The sequence below is a fragment of the Mauremys reevesii genome, linkage group 7 (genome assembly GCF_016161935.1).
Source record: "Mauremys reevesii isolate NIE-2019 linkage group 7, ASM1616193v1, whole genome shotgun sequence".
NCBI classification, from domain to species: Eukaryota; Metazoa; Chordata; order Testudines; family Geoemydidae; genus Mauremys; species Mauremys reevesii.
In genome coordinates this window covers 121,536,354-121,559,117 of record NC_052629.1, presented here as the reverse complement: position 1 = coordinate 121,559,117, position 22,764 = coordinate 121,536,354, and the positions used below count along the sequence as shown (strand labels likewise).

The following is a 22,764-nucleotide window of genomic DNA, read 5'->3' as shown; positions in this document are numbered from 1 at the left end:
CTTTACTATCAGTGAGTTTTGTGTTGCTCAATTAGCTATTTGATAAACACATCCTGCATTTAAAGGACTGACCTGTGTGCTGGATATCCCCGCACTAGTTTCCTCACTCCCAGTCAATGCTTCACAGCTCCTACTTGCCATGAGATTAGCCTTCTGCAAATCTTGACCAAACCATGAGTAAAGCGGAGTAAAAAAATTGGAATTTGTACCTCACAGGCAATTTTTCTATTTCAACCTTTGTTTTCACCCTAATTTGGGATGAAAACAAAAACTAAAGTATTGAAATTTTTTGCATAACAAAATTCTGAAAAATTGCAGCTTGGAGATGTTGAATGTCAAACTGACTTGAAACAAAATGTTTCAAGTCAGTTTGACATTCAACTGCATCTACCCCAGGTGTCAGAGAGGTGCTTGCCTGGCAGACTGGTATGCGGCAATAACCCAAGAGGTCTGGGCATCATTGCATTAACCCTACCTGAAAGGGGTACCAGTGATAAGATTTGGGGAGGGGTGTGTGGAAAACCTATTTCCTAGGTACACTTCTCATCTGCCCTGTTAGTCAGGATGGCCAGAGGGAGGAACTGCCTTCCTTTGTAGGGACAATAGACAGCGAATTACCTGCATGAACAAGGGGTTTTTTGTACAGAAGGTTAAAGCCTGCAGTACCAGAGCACAGCAATAGATTATGTGAAATGTAGTAGATGTCCATGACTGGTTCTTTGCTCTCACTTTAGCAGTATGGCCGCATCAGTGGAACCCATGTGGGTGCCTATCTGCAAAGGAACAAAGGGGTTTCAGTTCTGTAGGTTTTGTTCAAGTGTTTGCTGGAAGTTAAATTATTAGAAGCTAAAAAAATACTTTTTTACATAGGGCACAAGTACGGTAGATTCCACTTAATAGCAGCCTCAATATTAACAATTTCCAGTTAATAGCAACATTTTGCCGGGAACCAATCCTGTCCCATTGACTTTAATGGGAAAGGGATTCAGATATTGGCAACTGCATGCCACTTACTGAAAAGTTGTTTTGGAAGAAAAGCCCCAGGTGCAGGCATATTTGCACAGATGCCATCAGGGAAGGAAGTGTTGGAGGTGCCTTCCCTGGCTGCAGCCCTGCAAACCTGCCTGCAGCTAGTGCTTGGCTTGTCCCAGTGCTTCCTTTTAGGGCTGCAGCTCCACAAACCTGCCTGCACACAGGGACACAGGAGTTGCAGGCGGGGGAGGAAGCTGTGGGAAGAGCAGTAGCAAGGACAAGGGATGATGCAGTCCGGATTCCAGAGCTGCATGGTATTTCTCCTGCGCTCTCTGGGGCTGCAGCCAGGGAAGGAAGTGCTGGGACGTGCTGAGCCCTGACCCCAGAGAGTGCAGGGAGAGGTACCATACAGCTCCATTGGCCCCAGCTCTCTGCAGAAAGCTCAAACATCCAGACTGCAGTCACCTCCCCGATGCTGCCCTGCCAGCAGGCAAGTTTGCATGGCTGCAGGGAGGAGACGCATATCCCAGGTCGTCTTCCCCCCAGCTGCAGCCTCAAGCCTGCCTTCTCCTTATTAGCAACTGCAGGACAATGGCAACCTTTTGCTGGCAAATGAGGAGCTGCTAATAAGCAAAATCTACTGTATACAGAAGCTGGTCAGAACAAGATTTCAACAAAGAAGTGGAGAGAAACTGCAAATAACTTCACAGCATCTTCCCCCCTTCATTTTCCCCACAGCTGGGTTTAAATAGTCTGTTTTTTCCCCTCACAGTCAGTCCCATCTAAGCGTGTCTTAAATCTCACTGCCATCTTGGAAACATTCTCTCCAAGAGCACGTGTTCGATGAAGCAGTGATAAACTGGCAATCCTCTTTTGGATGAGGGATGAAAATTACTCTCTGCTTCCTACCTGCCTAGAGAAAAGAGACAAGCTGGGACCATTAGAGCAATTCAGCGAAGCTAAACCAGCGATGAATTATGTGTTTTCCTGCACAACGGCAGTTGCTGCCCTTTGCTATCATGCATGAGAGTTTAAATTCTCTTCAAGGTTTTACCACTGAATTTTTCTCCACTCCCACAATTTATAAGCCATTCTAGATCTTCACCTCTTATGGTGAAGAGCTCAGAGAGAAAGACGATTGGCAGGAAGGCTGACAAAAATAAATGACACTGCTCAGATAAATCAATCTCCCTTCTGACAAGTCCTTCTTCCCTTCGGAGGAAGGGTATGAAAGTCTGTGTTAAGAGCTGCACAAAGAAAGCCATTTGCAGTGCACAAGAAGTTTCAGTGGTCCTCCAAAAGCTATGACCAGAGCTGTATGTTCCAGCTAATCTAACTATTTACATATATAGAGACAGGAAACTCCTGTAACGGTACCCAGAGACCATTCATTCAGGATGAAAACGTGAAATTCTTGCCAATAATCCAAAATTCACCTGAATAATCACTCAAACTCCAGCAAGAGGAGACTGTGACTGCCCAGTCACAGTGATATTCCTCAGAGAGCATGACATTCACTGTACATTGTGGCATCTGCACTTGCTTACAATTCATTTTCAGCAGCAACTCAGGATGCTGATTTTGACCTCTCGAGTCTTCTATGGTTAGAGGGTCTCTCTCCGTGCGTTTACCTTGACATATTTGATCTGCCTACATCCTTGAATTAACAGCCCTCATGGGTATGGAGGTTGGACAATACAAACACTCTCAGCTTTGCATCATTATGTATTTTGACACAACTATTCATATAAATTCTGCATGTGGATGTAAATACGGAATTGTGCCCTGGTTTATCGCTAGACTGAAATGTACAAAGCGAGGTTATAAAGACATTCACTGTACTAAATGACAACATGTCAACAACTACAGATTTAATGGTGATTCGTCCTACAAAGTAATTAGTACAATGAAGACTATTCATTACCAAATCTAGTTAATTGCCAAAATATTACTTTTCTTTAAAAAGGAACATAATTAGAGAAGGATGTTTCTTAATTATGATTTATGGCCTTGGAATTGTGCAAATGATATGCATTAAATGTTTGAATATTATTGGGTGAACTCATCCCCAGTTTCACATGAATTCTTTTATTGCCTTCCAGCTGCTTTTGATCATTTGAAAACTGGAAAAAACCACCCCATTATCCAATACACATTTGCTGAAGGGATGCCTTATTAAAGTTATTATATGCGATATGGTCGCTCAGTTATAAGGCAATTTTCAACTCTCCATTTAATACAACAGAAGACTCAAAATTGTCTCTCTCAGACTAAATCCAAGTCATTTTTGTAATCTACTCAAAATAACTGATGTCAACCCCATTGAGTAGTTTTTGGTTTCTTAGGGACTGTATATAAAAGTGTTCTGAAATGCAACAGAGTAACCAGTTAGAAAGCTCATTGCAAGGAAAACACTTTGGATCAACCAGGCCAGCCACATCATACTGTTTACTATTACATTAATTGGACTCCTAATCAATAATTGTGCCACTAGATCATTGTGAGGCCACTGGGCAACATAGAAACAACTGAACTATTAAACCCATGTAAGATCAAACTAACTTTCTTGGGAAGTATCTGTGGAATCTTGCATCCATCAAGGCAATTTCAAGCGTTCAGAGAAATATAAAAACACAGCAATCCTCATTATAGAATCTTACATATTTTCCTGGAAAAGCGGGGATGGTTTTTGAAAAGGAAAAAAGGAAGAAGGATGCATGTTACATTCATCTTCTGATCAGCCCACTTTACACTAAGTGTAACTGATAAAGCAGTGTAACCTGCATTGTTCTGATATTCCCTGAGGGTCTGTTCCTATGCCATTGAATTCTATGGGAATTTTGCCACTGATTTTCAGTAAAAGGCCATTAGTGTGTATAAGAAGTAACTTTCGCTCAGAGGAAGCAGGAAGGAGGGTGTGGCTGGGGAAAACAAATACATTTTTTTGTAGGCTATATATAGAGACAGATTTAGTTAGTACACGCACGCCCACACCACAGGTCTCCAGCAGTCAGCAAAAAAACTAAAAAAAAGGAGAGAAGAAAGGAGATGATGAGGAGAGCAGATGATGATGATGCTTGATGTAAAACCAGTGCAAGATGAGATTCAGGCCCAGTCACCACACCTATAGGCTGCCAAACTGAAGCCAGTTCCACGGATCTGTCTCTTACTAAATTTCTGAGATCTGCTCTACATCTGAAAATTAGTTCAGCCTGGCTACAGTGGTAAGGCTATGAAAAATGTTATGATGTAGATAGATATAGAGTTAGTTTAGACTAGTTAAGATTTGTAGAAGCTTTTAGTCAGGAAGAGTTCCTCCATGACCTAGAGGACCATTGGGAGAGGATATTATTAACTACGATGATGAAAATTAACTTCATTGATGGAAGCCTACAGTACAGTGCACCACAGTGTGCAGTGCAGAGCAGTGCTAGAATAGAATACAAAACACCTACAAAAAACAAAAACAAACAGTTCTGGGCTTCTGGGGGCCTGGGGGGCTCTGGAGGACTACAGGCCCATAAGGGGCTGGGCTGTGGCTTGAGATTGAGCTTGTGAGAGACAAGCAGAGGAGAGCGAGATTAGAGATATTGTCAGGGAGACTCTGAGAATGGAGGCATCAGGCTCCCAAACCACACCCAGACTCATGCGACTCCCATGATGCACTATGTATCTCAGTTGGAGAGCTATCAGCAGATTGGCGAATGGGAAATGTAGTCTTCGAGACACCGAAGACAACAGGCAGGGCCATCCTTAGGCGTACGCAGCCAGGCACTACTAAATTTGGGGCACCACCTCTGGGATGGGACAGCAAGCAGGTAAGAGCGGTCAGGTCGTAGAGCCGAATCAGGCGGCACAGTAGCGCACTCTGAGGGAGGGTACTGCTGGGGTTTCTGGGAAGGAGTGGGGGAAACTCACCTGTGTGACTGTCTCCCCACCGCCATGAGGCGAGGCGGCCGGGTGGCACCGGCTCTGGCAGTATCCTTTTGCTGCCCCAGCATAACGCACATTCTTCTCCCCCCCCCGCAAAGTGGAGCCTTCCCCCCTCCAGCGCTGAGCGCAGCCCCCCGTGAAGTGGCCAACCCCCTGCCCTTCCCCCCGGCAGGGCTGGGTGGGGTGCAGGTGCTCGGGGTGGCTGGCTGAGTGCCTCCGTTCCGGGTGACCACATGGGCTAGAATGTGCAAAGCTGGCTGGGCTGGGGAGTGTCTCACACCCGGCAGGCGCGGCCGTGGTCCACCCCACGGCCTCATGGGTCCCCCATCCCTGAAATGCTGCACTTCACCGTGGTGCTGGCAGCAGTGCCCGATGGTGTGACCTGACCTGAAGATTTGCTGCTGCTGCCACTCTGCACCCCAAGAGATGGATTTTGGGGTCCCGTGGCTTTCCACCTATTTCCTCCTCTACTGCAGCTGTTGGACCAGCAGGCTGGGGGTGAGCCAACCATGAAAGCAGGACTGTGTTGCCATTGATCAGCTTCAAACATTTTTTTTCCAACTCTATGTTTTGCGCAGGGTTCAAAATGGACCGGGTTTTCCTTTTATTTTTTTTTTTTTTTTGCCAGAGTCTTGGTGGCATTTTAAATACCTTTATCAAAATCATGTTAGATTGTCATTTTACAGCTTTGTTTGCCAAAAATGCTTCCTAACAATCCTGAATCCAATTTCTATATATATATTAAATCAATATATTAGCCAAAAGCAGAAAATTAAGTTGTTGACAATTATTTGTGACAGATTTGGTTTGGGGGAGGGAGTGGGCTAGTTTTCATCAGAGAAACAAAGAATTTTGACAGGCTTTCCTATAGTCATGTTACTGCTAAATAGAGTCCTTGAACAACTGTAAGATGCTTAGCTCCTTACCAGTGTAGAGAGTGACCATATGTCGTACTAAGATTCTCTTGCTTCTTTTTTTCCAGTGAGTCAGTATAGTTTTTGCCAGCCCAGAGGTTGGACAGCCAACGTCTTAAGTTTTCACAATGTTTTGTCCAACTTTCATCAAGTATATGCCTGGTTAATATAAGTTAAAAAGGCAAGGGAGACTTCCTTGGAAAGAATCTGTGCCACAGAATATGCTAGAGCTGTGAAAATGTCAGTTTTTGATGGAACTTTAGAGGCAGTGATTTATCATGCATTTCTAGCAGTGTGCTGCTATTGCTAACGTCTTTCCAAACAAAAATAAGGCACAATTTAAGGACTTGACAATGTTAAGGTCAGACGTATGAACAGGGAGAGCTTAGAGGTGTGTGTGGGGCAACACAGAAATATCTCAAAAGAATATTTTTTTCTGAATAAGCTTTTGATGGAAAGGAGTGACTCTTCAGGCAGTCGTGTTGCTAGCACACTATTCTGATATCTTAGTCAAGATCGCATGTGATCAGAAGTTATCATCATCTGATTACTCAGTTGTCTATGTAAAATGAACCGGTGATGGAAGATCAGCATCATAATTGACATTGTTTATCAGAAAGGATGAGTAACAAAACCTGGAGAGGGTCCTTCTGTAACAAGGGCACATTAGGTTGGAAAAAGAAATTAGCTTGTCTCTGTCCATGCTGCTCTAATTTTAGTGCACAGGACTTCTGTAACATTTCTGTCCTACCTTAATCTAGTTGAGATGATTCTGAGCTGGCTTCATTTTGGTCACTTTATGCTTTACCTAGGAATAAAACTAGGGTCCTATTTTCCCACTGCTTGGAAACCCAGCTTATTAAACTGAATAATGCCATTGAGCTATTTACAGTATAAGGTTGATATAGAGTTGTAACTAACATTAAGACTGATGCCCACTACACATTTAAAACTAAAAAGTGACTTTGTAAAAATGACATGGGTTTCCAACTCTCTTGTCAGGGTGGAGCACCTTTGAGGTGTTTCCACACTAGCTCAAGGTCACAGACTCATGGCTATCCTATATTACTTATTTTAAATAATATTTCTGATAATCTGATAATAATTTAAACAGTTATTTCTTTAAAAAACACCCTTATAAATTATGTCATATCAAAAACAACTTTCTGGGTCACAGAAATTTCCCTAAGAGTAACTGAAAATGAAATACATGACCACTATTTGGGACCAAGAATTCAAAATGAACTGATCATGCTTATGAGTGGTAAAGTGAGAGACAAAATTGTTTCATTGATTTCTTTGGCAAAATATTTTGCCGTAATTCTAGATTGCAATACAGACATAAGTCATCACGGACAGATGTTGTTAGTAGTGAGATTTGTCGACATTAGTGATTCAGTACAGATTACAGTTAAGGAATCATTTATCCCATTTTAAGAAGTAGAGGACCCTATAGGTTCTGGACTTTTTCAAGCTCTCCTTGATGAACTAAAATGAATGGGATTGTCCGTAATAAACATTAGAGGAGAAGGCTATGATAATGGCGCCAATATGAGAGGATGCATTACTGGTGTGCAAGCTGGACTGCTGGCAGAAAATCCACAAGCCTTTTTTGTTCTATGTGCATGCCACAGCCTTAATTTGATTTGGTGTGATATGGCCTAGTCTTCTGTAGAAGCTATTTCTTTTTCTGGTTTGCTGCAACGCATTTACATGCTCTTTTCAGCTTGCACTCAACAAAACACGCTGTACCCCTGAAGCGGCCAGCAGGTCCAGCTCGTAGGTGTGGGGGGGGGCTCACTGCCCCCACCCCGAGCACTGACTCCAGACTCAAATATTTAAAGCACATGTCAGTGGTATTACGATTAAGCCTCTATCTGAGACACGCTGGGAAAGCAGAGTAGAAAGTGTGAAAACATTGAGCTATCAATCTGAAGAAGTTTATGAAGCACAGGTTGCTATTTTGGAAGAAGCCAGGGATATAAAAGCTAAAAGTGAAGCACAGTCATTGGCCTCTGAAATATCCAGCTTCAAGTTTCTAACATCTGTTGTAATCTGTTATGACATTCTTGTTAAAATCTCAAGTGTAAGCAAAATAATGCAGAGTCCAGCGATGCAGCTTGAGTCAACACTTACCTTACTAAACATCACACAAGACTTTTTAGTGAAATACAGATAAACTGGATTCAAAGAAGCACAGGTTACAGCAAGAGAGTTTGCAGAGGCACTTGGTCTAGAACCAAAAGTTCCATGTTCAAACATGACAAGAGTTTCGAGGAAAAATCGGCAAGTGGAATATGAAGGAGCAGATAAGCCCACAGAAGATTCAGAAAATAAACTTGAGGTTGACTTTTTTAATGTGATGGATAAAGCAATATCTGCCATTGATAAAAGGTTTAATACCTTACGAGCACACCATAAACAGTTTGAATTTTTGTATGACATAACTAAATTCAACAAAATAGGAAAACAAGAGCAGCTAATGACGAAATGCAAGAACCTAGAGAGCCTCCTGAAGCACAGTGATAGTTTTGATTTAAATGGACCTGAACTATATGAAGAATTGAGTACATTGTCATCAATGTGGCCACATGCAAAACCGGTGATGGACATTGTACAGTTTATTCATACCAGGAAACTTGTTGACATATATCCTAATGTGTACATTGCCACTCGTATTCTACTGACAATTCCTGTAACAGTACCATCAGGAGAACGGAGTTTCTCAAAACTAAAGCTCATTAAAAACTATCTCTGCTCTAAAATGAGTCAGTAATGCTTGACTGGTCTTGCTATTCTTGCAATCAAACAAGACATCACTTTGTCTTTGTCATACGATGACATTATTACCGATTTTGCAGCCAAAAAAGCCAGAAAGATTGCTTTTAATTAAAAACAAATCCTTGTTTCAATACCTCTTCATAGAAATTTCCAATAAAATGTTGACAAATAAATATAATTTTTTTAATTTGCATCATTTCAATAAATCAGAATTTTTTCTATAGCACTATTTCTTTAGTGCAAGTATAGTCCATCAGCATTATAGTGTGCTTAATTTGTTTAAACTGCATGTGGCAAGTTTTCCAGTACTGTAAGCTTATTTTTGTGTTGCTAAGAGCAAGTCAGGCATAGGGGCACCAGTTTAATAAGATTGTGTAGAGCACCATAAATCCTATGGACGGCCCAGACAATGGGGGCTGGAATAGAAGGCAATGTGCTGATAGGGAAATGCAGTTCCCTGGTTTGTTAGGTTGCTGGTATGCTGAGACCGCTGTCTATCATGCTGACCAACATGGCCTCACTTGTTTCCTGGTGCTCTGTCTCTCTGTATTCGGGTGACCAGGTGTCCGGTTTTCGACCGGAACACCCAGTCAGAAAGGGACCCTGGCAGCTCCGGTCAGCACTGCTGACTGGGCTGTTAAAAGTCTGGCCAGCGGTGCTAAGGCAAGCTAGTCCCTACTTGTCTTGGAACAGTATAACTGAATCCACACTAATGGGGTTGCACTGATTTAACTATATTCATGTCTAAATTAACCTGTTCCAATTTGGGTTGAACCTACCCAAAATGAAATATTTTGGTCAAGTAAGTTTTCCAAATGGAAAATTTTGATTTTGCAGAAACTGCATTTTCTGTCAAAAAAATTACGAACCAGCTGTAGTTATTGCAGAATTGCTCATGAGAACTGGAGTACTGGATTGATTGAAAAAAATGCAAAGAATGAATTACTGTTCAAACAATACATATATGCAAAGTGCATATGCTGGTAGTCTGGGGAATATGCCGACAAAGTAGGAAATGTAAATTTGTTAACAGAAAAAAATTAGGTAAGTGAAATTTGAAGTAGCCAACTAGGTCAATGTCCCTTTAATGTATAAATAGCAAGTTAGAACAAATATTAGCAGGGAGTGGAAGGACAGATGTGATTTTACGGCCTTAAAATGCCCCCAACAAAACATTTTCTGAATTGCAGACAGCATTGTAAGTGCACTATTAAGTACTATTTGTCATTCACTATATTTGTTAATAAGTAAACATAGTACCATGCAATTAAAAGGTAACGTTAATATTAGCCAAGCATCTGTGCTAGCCCTGTGGCTAGGACATACAGTGCCAACTTACCAGGTTTAGGAGTAGTTAGTGGCTGTCACTAAAATATTTATAATTTTACTTTTTGACTAATTTTACTGAAGCATTTGGGGTGCTGTCTCTAGTATAGAGGTGACACAGATTACTTGCTAATGACAAGCGCAAAGACTTCAATGGTGTCCTCTATTGCAATATGTAAAGCTTTTCAAGGCCTTTGCTATTCTTGTTGGGTACCACATACATTATGACAGTACCCTCAAAGAGCCAAATTTTCTCTTTTCTGCATTGCATGTCATCCCCATGGGCTACATTCATCCCCGATATTTCTCTACACAAGCCACTGGGCTGAATGGAGGGGAGAATTTGGCCCAAGTGCCCTCAACAGCAATGTGGAGGTATCCATTCGGACAGAATTTAACCCAAAAGAAAGAACATGAAGTATTTAGATACATTAAGCAGGAGTACACATTTAGCACGGCACTAAACTTAGCACAGATGATTTAACTGTTGAACCGTAATTTAATTTTCTTTAAAATATTTTGGGAGAATTGGTTTAAACAGCGCTGAGTTTATTTGTTGGCTGTCAGAGCACGTCCAAAGAGATTTAGATGGGACTATTAATGCAGAAGAGGCCATGCAACACTTCTTCATAAGAAATCACTGTCCGCTGTAATGCCCAACAACTGCCTCCCCATCACGCCTTACCTCGAAATAGCTCTGGACTGCATTAATAAAAGCTTCATCAGCCACGATCTGCGTTTCTCCATTGAGAAATGCTTGGAATCGATCCTTGACTATCTGGAGCTGCTGCTTGCTTATCTGCAAAGAAATTTCAAATGAAAACAGATTAGTTAGCAAAATGGAAATTATGGAGTTAAAATAACCAAATAAATAACCTTATAGAATATTCTAACAGCTGGTCACCCTTGCTCCATACTTGTGAAACCATGCGGCACACCTCTACCAAATGGTCTTTTGCCTACTGCAATAATAGAAGTTGAATGAGATACAAATACCTTCATCCTGGCAAGTATATTCATGCTGTTGGCCACTCCTAAGAACATCTGAAATAATTCTGGGCAACAACCCACTACATCCACATTTTCTTTCCAATGCAAAATGCGGACAAATTGCTACCTCTTCCAAACTGGGAATTTTCTGAACAGAACTACTAAGCTCTCCCCCGACTCCCAGGATACTGGCCAGGTTCAGTGGTGACAAAAAACACAATACAATTTACACTTGGAGTTAGAAGGGTGCTCTTAGACCTGGACTAGGAAAGAAAGTGGGATTTTTTTGGTTGAAATATAGTTATACAATTTGGCCTGCTTAGGATCAAATTTGCACCACCACTTAGCCCTTATTGTAGAAGCACTTTTGCACTTTCAACACAAGTTAAAGAATAGGCTTGACCATAAACTTTGTTTAGACAAGAATTTTAAACTTGGATACCTGCTGAAAGAAAAAGCATTTAAATTACATTTATTTTGCACACCCTCTGAATACCAAATCAGCACAGATCAAGGCATTTTAACTGTCAGACCATTTTCTGATCGATCTACAGCTGACACAACTTTAACAGCACAGTTCACAGCATAGTTCCACTGATTCTGCCCCAGAGACATCAATAGGAAGCTTACAGCAGACTTATTTTGGCCTTAAGGCAACAGCACACCGTTTTTGTACAGCTCTAACTACCAGTTTAGATACAGAGGTTAAAACTGGTACAACCCCTAATGTTAACCAAATCCCAGTTGGTACACTGAAACAAGCTGTAAACACCTTTCTACCAGTATAACTGAATCCACACTAACGGGGTTGCATTGATTTAATTATATTCATGTCTAAGCAGAGTTAAATGGATACAAAAATCTGTTTGTAGAGCAGCCCCAGGACCTGCCACATATTGTGTAACTAACGCCATGTATAAGCAATCAACTGTTGCCTTTACTTTCTGAATATCATCGAAAGCTGAATATGGCAATACTAAAAGAGCATTTCAGAATTGGGTTTATTCAAATGTGAGGCATGTGCGAAATGAAAGATTAACTGGAAATAATGCTAAATATAAATACTGAAGTGTAACTGGAATCACTGAATATATCTGGATTAAAAAAAGAACTAGATAAATTCATGGAGGATAGGTCCATCAATGGCTATTAGCCAAGGTCAGGGATGCAACCCCATGCTCTGGGTGTCCCTAAACCTCTGCCAGAAGTTGGAACTGGATGACAGAGGATGGATCACTCAATAGTTGCTCTGTTCTGTTTGTTTCTCTGAAGCATCTGGCACTGGCCACTGTCAGAAGACAGGATGCTGGGCTAGATGGCCATTGGTCTGAGTCAGTGTGGCCGTTCTTATGTTCTTAATGAATAATATAAGCTAGTGAGGGAAAAACTAAAATCCAGAGAGATGATTCCTTAAGTTGTCATGTGCACACTGATGAGTCCAATGATGATTACAAGAGCAACAGGAACATTATGAAGCAGACGGTTGGTAGGCTGAGATCCCTGGGTGACTTTTCCAGAATTTGAGGCTAAGAAAGAATCTAAGTAAGGGAGAGCCAACTAAACAAAATGTATGTGACTAATTAAGTCTTGAAGAGAAAAGATAAGGACATTATGAAAAGCAGAATGAGTTACTACCAGCAAAAGGCACTGAGAAGAATCAGAAGAGTTTGTACAACTATCAGTGGGAGAAGGAACCGCAACTCAGAAAACAGACCGATTCAACATGTAAGAGGGAAATCAAAGTAATGATGGTTCTAAAATGGCCAAGTTACCAAACTGGATTTTAAAATCTCTCTTCAAAATAACAATAAAGCAGAGAAATACAGACTATTAAGAAGTAATGAAGGCTCATTAGATACAGCTGTTGATAAAATGTAGGTGCGGGAACACTTAGAAAATGTGGACATAAATATAACCGGGTCTAGATGACAACTCACAAGGTGTGAATGTGGTTAGCTAAGGAATATTGTGAATGGCGGTAATTAGTTTTGGAATGTCATGGTGAACAAGGTGAATGGGCAAAGGAAATGCAGTGTGACTATCTAGTTTGGTTTATTTTACTGCTATCAGAAAGTTGCTTTGCAAAAAAAGTAATGCAAGGGTTGTCATTGCTTATTTAAGAAAATGAGAAACAAATCTGCATTTCCCCCTTTGAGAGATGGGAAGGGGGAGCTATAAGCAGCTGGCCCACCCTGCTTCAAACACAGCAACATACATGGTGTCTAGTATTTCCTAGCCTTTGTCTTTAACAAACAAGAACAAACATTAGGCTCCAACAAACCCTTTCATTCCTTGGGATTGGAGCACCTGACCTGAAATCTGCAAAAATAGCTCCATTTACTCAGGGTTCTAGCTCCTGAAATTTGAGCATGTCAGCAGGAGCCCTGTACTGTTAGGCATCAACCTAGAGCCTACCACACTGGTAATAGAGTGAAAATAAGTTCAGTGGAGAGTTCTTCTGAAATTGGTAAATACAGTCCCTGGTTAGCTCACTAGTAACAATTCAGAGTTCACAGCTCTCAAGGAAACTCAATCAAACTTGGGTAAATTTATTAGTTACCCTATTTAAAAAAAAAATCTAGTGCTGAAGCTGGCAACAAGTTCTGTCAGCAGCCATCAGGCCTGAGACGGTATTTCCAAAGCTTGACAAATTTGTTTGGTTTGACTTGGATGGAAGTACTGAGAAATAGATTGAAAACTGGCCAAAGGATCATCCACAAAGATACTAAGCAAGCGGGAAGCGAGACTAGCAAAGCGCCAGGGGAAACGTTGGTAGGTCTCCTTCTATCAAGCACATTGGTGGGATCCATGACGGGACTTAGGTGCTATTATGTGCAGCGTTGCAAGGCGTATCTTCTAGGTGCCTAGAAAAGTCAGAGGAACACCCCTGCACCCCACAAAGCTGAGTTACGCCCCCTACACCATGAATGGGGAGAGCACGAGAGCTGCCTAAGAACGGGACCCACAAAGCCAGCACACTAGACGGGGAGCCACCTAAGCTTGCCAATGGGAGATGCCAACGTGAGGGGTGGGTGCTAAGACCCACCCCTCTCCCAGAGACAGGCGCCTAAGACAAGGCTGCAGGGAGGTGGCGATTTCTGCTATGATTCATGACCGGGGCAGGGGGAGAAGCCATTTGGCTGCTTAAGTTGTGCATGGGGCCCAAAACAAAATGGGGGGACGGAAGAAACTCCCTTGTAACCTTCAGCCTAGTGAACAGGGTACTCACCCAGGATGTGGGAGGGCCCTAGTTACAGAGTCATCCTAACTCCTTCTCTGGCCCAATTAATAGTTAATCAGTCAATTGTTTAATTAAAGTGGAACAGCTTCAATAGGAGAGATTGAAGGAGACCCAATGCTTAGAGCACTCACCTGAGAGGTGTCAGATCCCTGTTCAAGCCCCTTCTCCTCAGGAGGAGGAGGGACTTGAACCAGGGCGAGGGGGTCTCCCATAACCCAAGTGAGTACTCTAACCACTAGGTTACAGGTTATAAGGCTCTGCCTTCTTGTCCCCCTCACTTCCTAGCTGTAGTGTGAACACACCTGCAGGACCCAATCTGGCAGGCAGCCTCTGAACATGCCGACTGGATCAGGCCCCTGTGACTTAGGGAGCCAAACACCTCTCTTCCCTGGTTTGTAATGGCTCCAGGGCATAGGTGGCAGCGGTCAATGGAACTGATGCTGCTCACAGAGTAGTTAGAAGGTGCATTTCTTTTATGGAACTATCCTTCCCCACACTCCAAAATCTAAGGTACTAACATGGCCTGAACACCTACCATAAGGCAGTACTGCACATGCTCAGGCAGGAGACAGATACCTGGGTGCCTAGATTGAGTTTGCAGTGTGCATGCTCAGAGGAAACCCTCCCCCACCGTCCCTCTGCCCCCCACACAAACACCTTAGGTACCAAGTGAGGTTAGGTGCTTACAGGCTTTGATGGCAGTTGAGCGGGAGCTCTGGGGAATTGCAGTGGTGGCTAAAATCACAACCTAGATGCCAATGTACCTTCAAGGTTCTCACTCTTTACCCATCCTCCAGATTATTAATAAACAGCACATGGATTAAAATTGTAGATGATACTAAACTGGAATCTGTTATTAACATCAGTGAGGGACAATGAAATTATTCCAGGAGACAGAGGTTAGGAACCAAGAAACGCCATTAAAAAAAGAAAAATTCAGCAGACAAATATACATCCTGATACACCAGAGGAAGATGTACCTGGAGGAGAGAGATTCTGAGATTAGAAAATACCTGACGTGATGCATCTTCACTTTTCATGTTGCATTTTGCGGGGACCAAGTGCCACATACTGGTTCGGTTTGGTATTTTTTAAGATAATTTTGTCAGAGAACTCTTTTTATTAATTTTCAATTTGTAGCACATTACCTCTCATAGCAATTTCCAAAAGCCTGTTTAATTACTACAAAACAAAAGTCATTTCTGCTCCACACTTATGCAGGAGATTGGTTGAACTGCCTTCAAAGTGAGTGATGTTGCCTGACATTTCTGGAGACTAACAGCATTCATCTCATGCATTGTTAATTACTCCAGGGGGCAGTGTAAAGGCATCATTGGAAATTTCCTTATTAGAGCTGTGGGTTTGGTTTTCTTTAAACCACACAGTTGGGAGGAGGGAGGCCCCCTTTTTTTCAATCCCATCACATGTGCAGTGTTGCTTAATAGCACCTTAATGTTCTCATTTTTCCCCCAGGCTGCAAAATAGCACTGGTTTATTGATCTTTTTCCTCTTTCTACAGCTATGAATATCATCAAGAAAAAGTCAATTTCCAACTGAAAATTAAATTGCTTTCATATTCTATTTAGCTTTTGCAGTGCCAAGGAAACAGATGACCGGTGAAGGAATTTCATCTGCCATAAGCCTAACTAAACAAGAGAATGTGTTTGAACACAATCCATACTGGGAAAGGAAACCCTGAGTTGACCACACTTTGGGTATTTGATTTTGTGCATGCGCCTTTTAAATTCTCCCAACCACGAGTTCCCTATGTTGGTTGTTAGACACAGTTCCTTGGTGCTTAATGTTAACTTGAGTTGTGGCATATTTATTATTTGTATTAAAGTAGCACCTAGAGGAAACCATCAAGAGCCAGGCCCCCCTGCTGCTACAAACACACAAAAAAGGCAGTACCTGTCCTGCCCTGAAGAGCTCACAATCTAAAACAGGCAAAGAGTGGGCGAGAGGAAGGATTATTATCCCCATTTCATAGATGGAGAACTGAGGCATGGGGCAACTGAGGGCTTGCCTGCATGCAGAGTTGCACCAGTTTAAATCAAGGTGTGACTTTAAACTAAATTTAAGATGGTGCAAAAGGCTGTGTGAACACTCATTTCAGTTCAAGCCAGCCTTACTTGGGTTTAGCTTAAATTGAACAAGTTTAAGCTCCACTGAAATAAAGCACACTCAAACCAACATGTCCTCACAGGAGTCTGTCCTAGTTAGACCAGGTGAAAAGTGAACCCAGATGGCCCTAAACAACTTGGCCACAGTCACATAGGGCAGGCGTGGCAGAGCCAGGAATCGAACCCAGATCTCCCCAGTTCCCAATCCAGTGCCGTAACTTCAAGATCACCCTTTTGTTGAATTCTTCCTCAAGATTATTTCCAGCTCTAGAGACTGAGCTCAGTGCCTAGATTTGGATCCTACAGGCAGCAGAGTGCTTTGCTGCACGATGCCCTTCTGGAAGGCAAAATAATTATTGTAAATGAAGGAAATCTCTGCCCTGCTGTTCCTGCTTGGTTCTAGCAACTTCTATTAGCAAAGAGCTAATTAACTGCCCTTTGGACAGCTGCTGACCTCCCTCTGTCAATAGCCCTTTAATGCCATGCGTGGGGCAGAGCTGTGGGATTTTCTACCTTCTGAAAATTTTTATGGATCGTATGTGGAAATGCCTTCTCCCCTCCTGAGCTCAGATGCTAAGGTCAGTATTAACTAATTTTTAAAAATGCAGAATTTGGTGACAGGAAGGAAACATTCTAATCAGTATTCCAGGCTTAATGCCAGATTCTCCAGAATCAGATAAGTCAAACCAAATAATGCATGGGATGTATGCCTTGATTCAGCAAAGCATGTGAGCAGCAGTCCTGTTGACTATAGGTCTCTAATCAGGTTGCCTAACATGCCTGAGCAGCAGAGCCCCATTAAGTTTGAGAAAACAAAAGAATCTGTTAAACTTATCTGCTGGCCCTGGTTTATTTCAACAGCAGCACTATCTAAACCAACCTATAATGTGCCTCTCCAGAGACTTCCAACTTGAACAGTAAGGTCCATATTCAACTAAATACTTAAGCAGAGGCTTAACTTTAAGCATGAGTAGTGCCACTGATTTCCATGTGGCCACTTATGCTAAAAATAAGCACATTTAAATGCTTTGTGAAATCAGGGTCCAGATATGTTATTTTGGCATATTTCTTAGAGGCAATATGATCAGCTGCACAAAAATAACCTCTTATCTCGCTGAGCAGACCCAGTGGGGACTTAGAAGAGGCCAATACAGAAAGAGCATTTTTCACTTAGTTGTCTTCCATAGTGTGCTTACAAGTGGTATGAAAACAGAATAACTGCTCCACTGAAACAACTCTGATTCAATCAATACTTCACATCAGCATTCTGCTGTCTTGGAAGGACTTTGGTCAAGTGTTGCTCTGTTGCACCTGTGCATCCCCACTGAACTGGTTGTAACTTCAATAGATTTAATGGGATCCAAATGTAGCTCTATGAAAGTGTGCCAGAATTGTAAGAAGAGAAGTAAATAGATGGCCATATTTAGTAGTGACAAGCTGAGTTTTCTTATTACCATATTCATTAGTCTTCCTTTACTTTTTTGCCCCTCGTTACTCCTTTTTTGGAGCATTCACTACTACTACGAACATGCACAACCATTAGATCATTCGCACTATTGGACGGTGATAGGGAAAGCACTAATAGTCACTGCTGCACTTTACAGACGTAGATTGCTGGAGTTGCATACATTGATTTTCAGATGTGAATGAGATGTCTCATTAATCTTATGGTGCATTTATGTAATAAAATAAATATCAGCTATAAAATATTCTAAGTACAAAATGCCCAGTTTGGATCATGGAACCATACATGCATATCCAGGAAAAATGGAATTGACTATAGGTTGAGAAGAGTGTGTTACCTGCTCTTCCACCAAAGCCTTCCTACCATCTTCTCTAAAGTAAGTTAGCCCAGATATACACATTTAGTCCTACACACTTGCTTAGTGACCCCAGAAATGAGATGTGGGTGACCCAGTTGGAACAACTCAGCCCTGAGCACTTGCTATACGTATGTTTCTGTGTGCATTAAGCATATCAAGAATGAAATTTCATGAGTTCAACTTAAGCAGACCTTAGTGAAATATGCAGAATTCTCCACAGGATGACTAATTAGCTAGAAGCTCCAGGGCTGCCCAGAGGGGGGGGCAAGTGGGGCAATTTGCCCCGGGCCCAGCAGGGGCCCCCACCAGAGTTTTTCGGGGCCCCTCGAGCGGGGTCCTTCACTTGCTTCGGGGGCCCGGAAAACTCTCACGGGGCCCGGGGCCCCGGAGCTTCTTCGCTCCCGGTCTTCGCCGGCGGGGGGTCCTTCCTCTCCAGGATAGAAGGACCCCCCCCCCGCCGCCGAATTACCGCCAAAGCGGGACCCGCTGCCGGAGTGCAGCCGGGTCTTCGGCGGTAATTTGGCGGCGGGGGGGCCCTTCCGTTCCGGGACCCGCCGCCGAAGTGCCCCGAAGACCCGCGGTGGGGGCTGCACTTCGGCGGTAATTCAGCGGCGGGGGGTCCCCGCCGTGGGTCTTTGGGGCACTTTGGCGGCGGGTCCCGGAACGGAGGGAGCCCCCGCCGCCGACTTACCGCCGAAGCGGGGCCCCTTGCCGCCGAAGACCCCGGGCCCCCGGAATCCTCTGGGCGGCCCTGAGAAGCTCTGACTACGTGTGATTTTTTGCATCTTTTAGTTGACTCAGAAAGCCAAATGCAAAACCTGCCACACAGAGCCACAACACTGATTTGGGGTCATATGTTGAAGAGTTGAGGGTCACAAATCAATGAATAGTGGACACTCATCCATAGCAGAACCATCATAAAGGGAAGTGATTTTTCAAAAAATTGCTTCCCTGCAAGCAGAATTACATATTGCACATTGCAATCTGTTTAATCAATCCAGGACTTCTCTTCCAAGATGCCTCACTATCAATGAAGTTATTATATTTGAGTTCACTACAAGCCGGCTCTGCTGCAGAATAGGCAGTGTTCATTTATCACTATGGGTATGTCAGACAATGATAATTCAATATACAATTACTGATATCAATTAAAAAGAATCTATAATACAGATGAGGCACAAACCAAAAGCCTAGATCAAAACTACCTCAAGTTCTGGAGAAGTTCAGTCCTAGATCCAAGCTCTGCAGCTTTTACCTTCTTTGTTTTAAAAACAGTTTCAGATCTCCACGTGTGAGGGTAAGCAGAATGAAATTATTGCACACAAGAGGTCACAGGAAGTAGCAGTATTTAGTGGACTGTCCCCACACTGACACCAAAAGCACACTGCTATTCAAATCTGGCATGCCACGACCTACAGAATGTGGCATGGTGCAATTGAAAAGCCAGATTATGACATGCTCTTTATCTTCACATGTCCATGAGATGCTGCAATCCCTACAGAAAATACTGCAACAACAATAATTGGGTAAAATGCAGTATTGAGTTACAGGAGAGCATCATTATTCGTGGTGCTTATCACAGAGAGAGAAATTCAGGCAAAGCGGCTGATACGGTTTAGTACTGGATTTCCTAGTGACACACCGGGTCCGATTTTCAAGTCAGCATAGCACACTGGGGGGATCACAATGGGAATGGCTGGGTGCTGAGCATCCTTCAAATCTGGCCTCAGCTGCAGATGACCTGGCCCAGATGGTTTGATTTTCACAGGTGTTGTGAACCTACAACTTCAGGTGCTCAGCACCTCCAGAAGTCGGAGCCTTATTCACTAGCCCATTGGCTGATGCACTTTGTGCATGGAGTAAACAATCTCCAACTGAGAGCAGCTAATGTTACGCTGGTTCAGATTACGTCCAACAGAGAAGTTAACAGAAAAGCCACGCTGGACTGGACAGTCAGAAAATAGACAGTAAAACACGTACATGGTAATGGAGCCAGGGACTAGCCATAATTTGCCATCAATGCAGATATAAGAAGTCCTGCCCATAACTACAGCTGTACGTACAGATCAGTCACAAAGTAAGGCAGCCGTCAATGGAACTGATGCAGCCCACAGAGTAGTTAGAAGGTGCATTTCTTTTATGGAACTATCCTTCCCCACTCCCGAAAATCTAAGCTACTAATATGGTCCTTGTCATCAGATGTTCAGCTGTGTGTGTGTTCTCCCTGTGTGCTGTCCCAGCTCTGTGCAGATAGCTGGCACAGCAGATCCTGAGCGAACCGCCCAATGACCACAAAATCCATTAAGGTGCGAAGGCGCTTGGTCAGCAAAGCACAGTCCTAGCTCCCCGGATCAACGTCTACAGTTACACTAGCACATGGATGTCCATGAAAATGGACGCAGCTCAGTCAGTGGCGGGACTTTCCACTGCCCCCTCAGGTGGACAAAGACACTCTGAGATACATCATTATACACCAATACAAACAAGTGATGTATCACCCTTGACATATCAGGGTGCCACCCTCTAATGTATTAGGGTGCCTTGTATTAGGGTGCCATTGCCTTGTACCTGTAGGTTTGATCAAAGCATCTCTATTCATCACGCTGTTATCCTGACCTTCTCCTTAAGATGGGTCAGCATATTCCTGTTGTCTTTGGGGAATGTGTCTGTCGGCGTGTTCTGGTACCACCCTTCTGGAATGTGCTTGCCTGAGTGCTCTGTGCCTCGCATCTCTTAGGAATATGTTTCTTGCAATATCAGCCCTATGCTTGCCAAATTCTGTGAGCAGGGCCCGCTTCTTGCTCACAATCTGACTTTGCTTTATAGCAGCAAGGTTCTGACCACTTTAGTTCAGGCCTCGTACCAGGCCTCTGATACAAGGGCTTATGTCTCAGGCTCTCTTCCTACTACAGCCCTCACTCCCATAGTATCTGAGTACTCACAATCTTTAACATGGAGATCCTCACAACACCCCTGTCACCTTGCTAGGAGCAGTGAGGGGTTGTGTCACTGTGTTTGGTTAAGTCAGGCAGTGCTATTACCCCATTTTACACCCCTGTCATTGAGGTAGACAGACAGACTTGCCCAAGGTCCTACACAAAGTCTGTGGTAGAGCAGGGAATCGAACTTGGATCTCCTAAGCTCCATGCATGCACCCTAACCACTGGACCCTCCTTCCTCCCAACAGAATTATGAATCTGTTCTCAAGATTTAAGCTATGAAGTTTGGATTTGTACCGGACATATGTGCATCAACGTTCAATACCCATCTTACAATTCTTCAAATATTAAAATTGACTAAAGCCCCTCCCATCACGAAAGTAGCTGAACAAGAACACAAACTGTCACTTTGCTATTGACCATTGCATGGATGAGATTCTATTCATTGGCAGGGTGTGAGAAGTAGACTACATGGTTTAATCGATCCCTGACCAACCCAGAACACAAAACTACTTGGTTTCACCAAACAGGTTTTATGGAGCCAGTAATTTACCCAATGCAAGTGCATTTACATAGACTGCTTGCTGTAGAATGAAAATCCCCTGAAGATAGTAAATGTAAAGAATGCAAGAGTCGTTCAGATCAAGGAAACATCCAAAGTTAGTGAAGGGTCGGGGCACTGGGTTCTCATCACCTCCTTCCTAATGGGAGGCAGAGCAATCTTCACTATCCCCCCTTCTCACTAGGGCAAGGAATGGGGCTGAGCCAGTGGGTAATGCAATATTCTCCCGCTCCTTAGGGCAAGCAGGCTGAGGGAACCATCTTTCTGCTCCATCTGGAGCCACTGTCCAGTATTGGCTGAAGTCAGAGGCTAGATACTGGATTAGCTGGACCACAGATCCAACCCAGCCTGGCAATTCATGCCCATCTCTGAGGTCAGGAGGAAAGGGAGTGTCCTGCTTGGGCCAGGAACCCATGCGGTTATCACTGGCAGACAGAAAATGGCCTTTTGATACAGCCACACAGAGCGTGACCCTCAGGAAGGTGTGAGGTCTGTTCTTCAGGGTGTTCAAGTAGGCTGGAAATTAGGTAAACAGCACTCACCTGTCCATCCCCAGTGCTGATGTATCAACGTACGGTTCTGCATCCAAGTATTGAACAGGACGGGGAGGGCAGAGGGACCCAATCCTGCATTACAAAGAGCACTGCTGCACTACCACCAAGTTGCAGGCATAAGGCCAATGAGGGCAGTGGTGCTAAAGCCTCATTAGAATGATCGGGATTGTGCCTAGGCCTGCATCTAATCAGACATGTCCATTCCACTCGCACAGTGTCCCCCACCCCTCTTTTCATCCCCAGGGGCCCTTCCATAAAGTAGCAGGCTGGCAGGAGGATTGAGATTTACGACCGCTCGGTGCACAGGACCATGCCTAGTGGTTGTCATGAACTGCACCCCAAGGAGCTACTCCTCGCTCCTGTATTGTGTCACCACCACCCTGCATGCCTTGCAGCGGGCTGCAAAGGATCAAAATGAGGGAGTACAGAGAGCTGAACTGTCTATTGCCGCAGACTCTGTGTGCACTGCTTGGTTATTTTCCCAGCAGCCAGATCGGGGCAGTGACAACAGGAAGCAGGACTTCATTCCCAATGTGCAATTAGGTACACAATAGACTATGTTACTATTTATATGAGCTGCGGCATGCTCTTGCAGTCTCCTAATAC

The 22,764-nt window shown here is 43.4% G+C and overlaps 1 protein-coding gene across 31 annotated transcripts in view; it reads right to left on the bottom strand.

The window, feature by feature from the left end:
* Positions 1-22,764, bottom strand: part of CADPS (calcium dependent secretion activator) — a 359,086-nt gene that overhangs the window by 270,991 nt on the left and 65,331 nt on the right. For all 31 annotated transcript variants that reach the window (XM_039482401.1, XM_039482397.1, XM_039482400.1 and 28 more), the window contains exon 2: positions 10,612-10,725. In XM_039482401.1, coding sequence (XP_039338335.1) covers positions 10,612-10,725 — 114 coding nt within the window. The remainder of the gene's footprint in view (positions 1-10,611; positions 10,726-22,764) is intronic.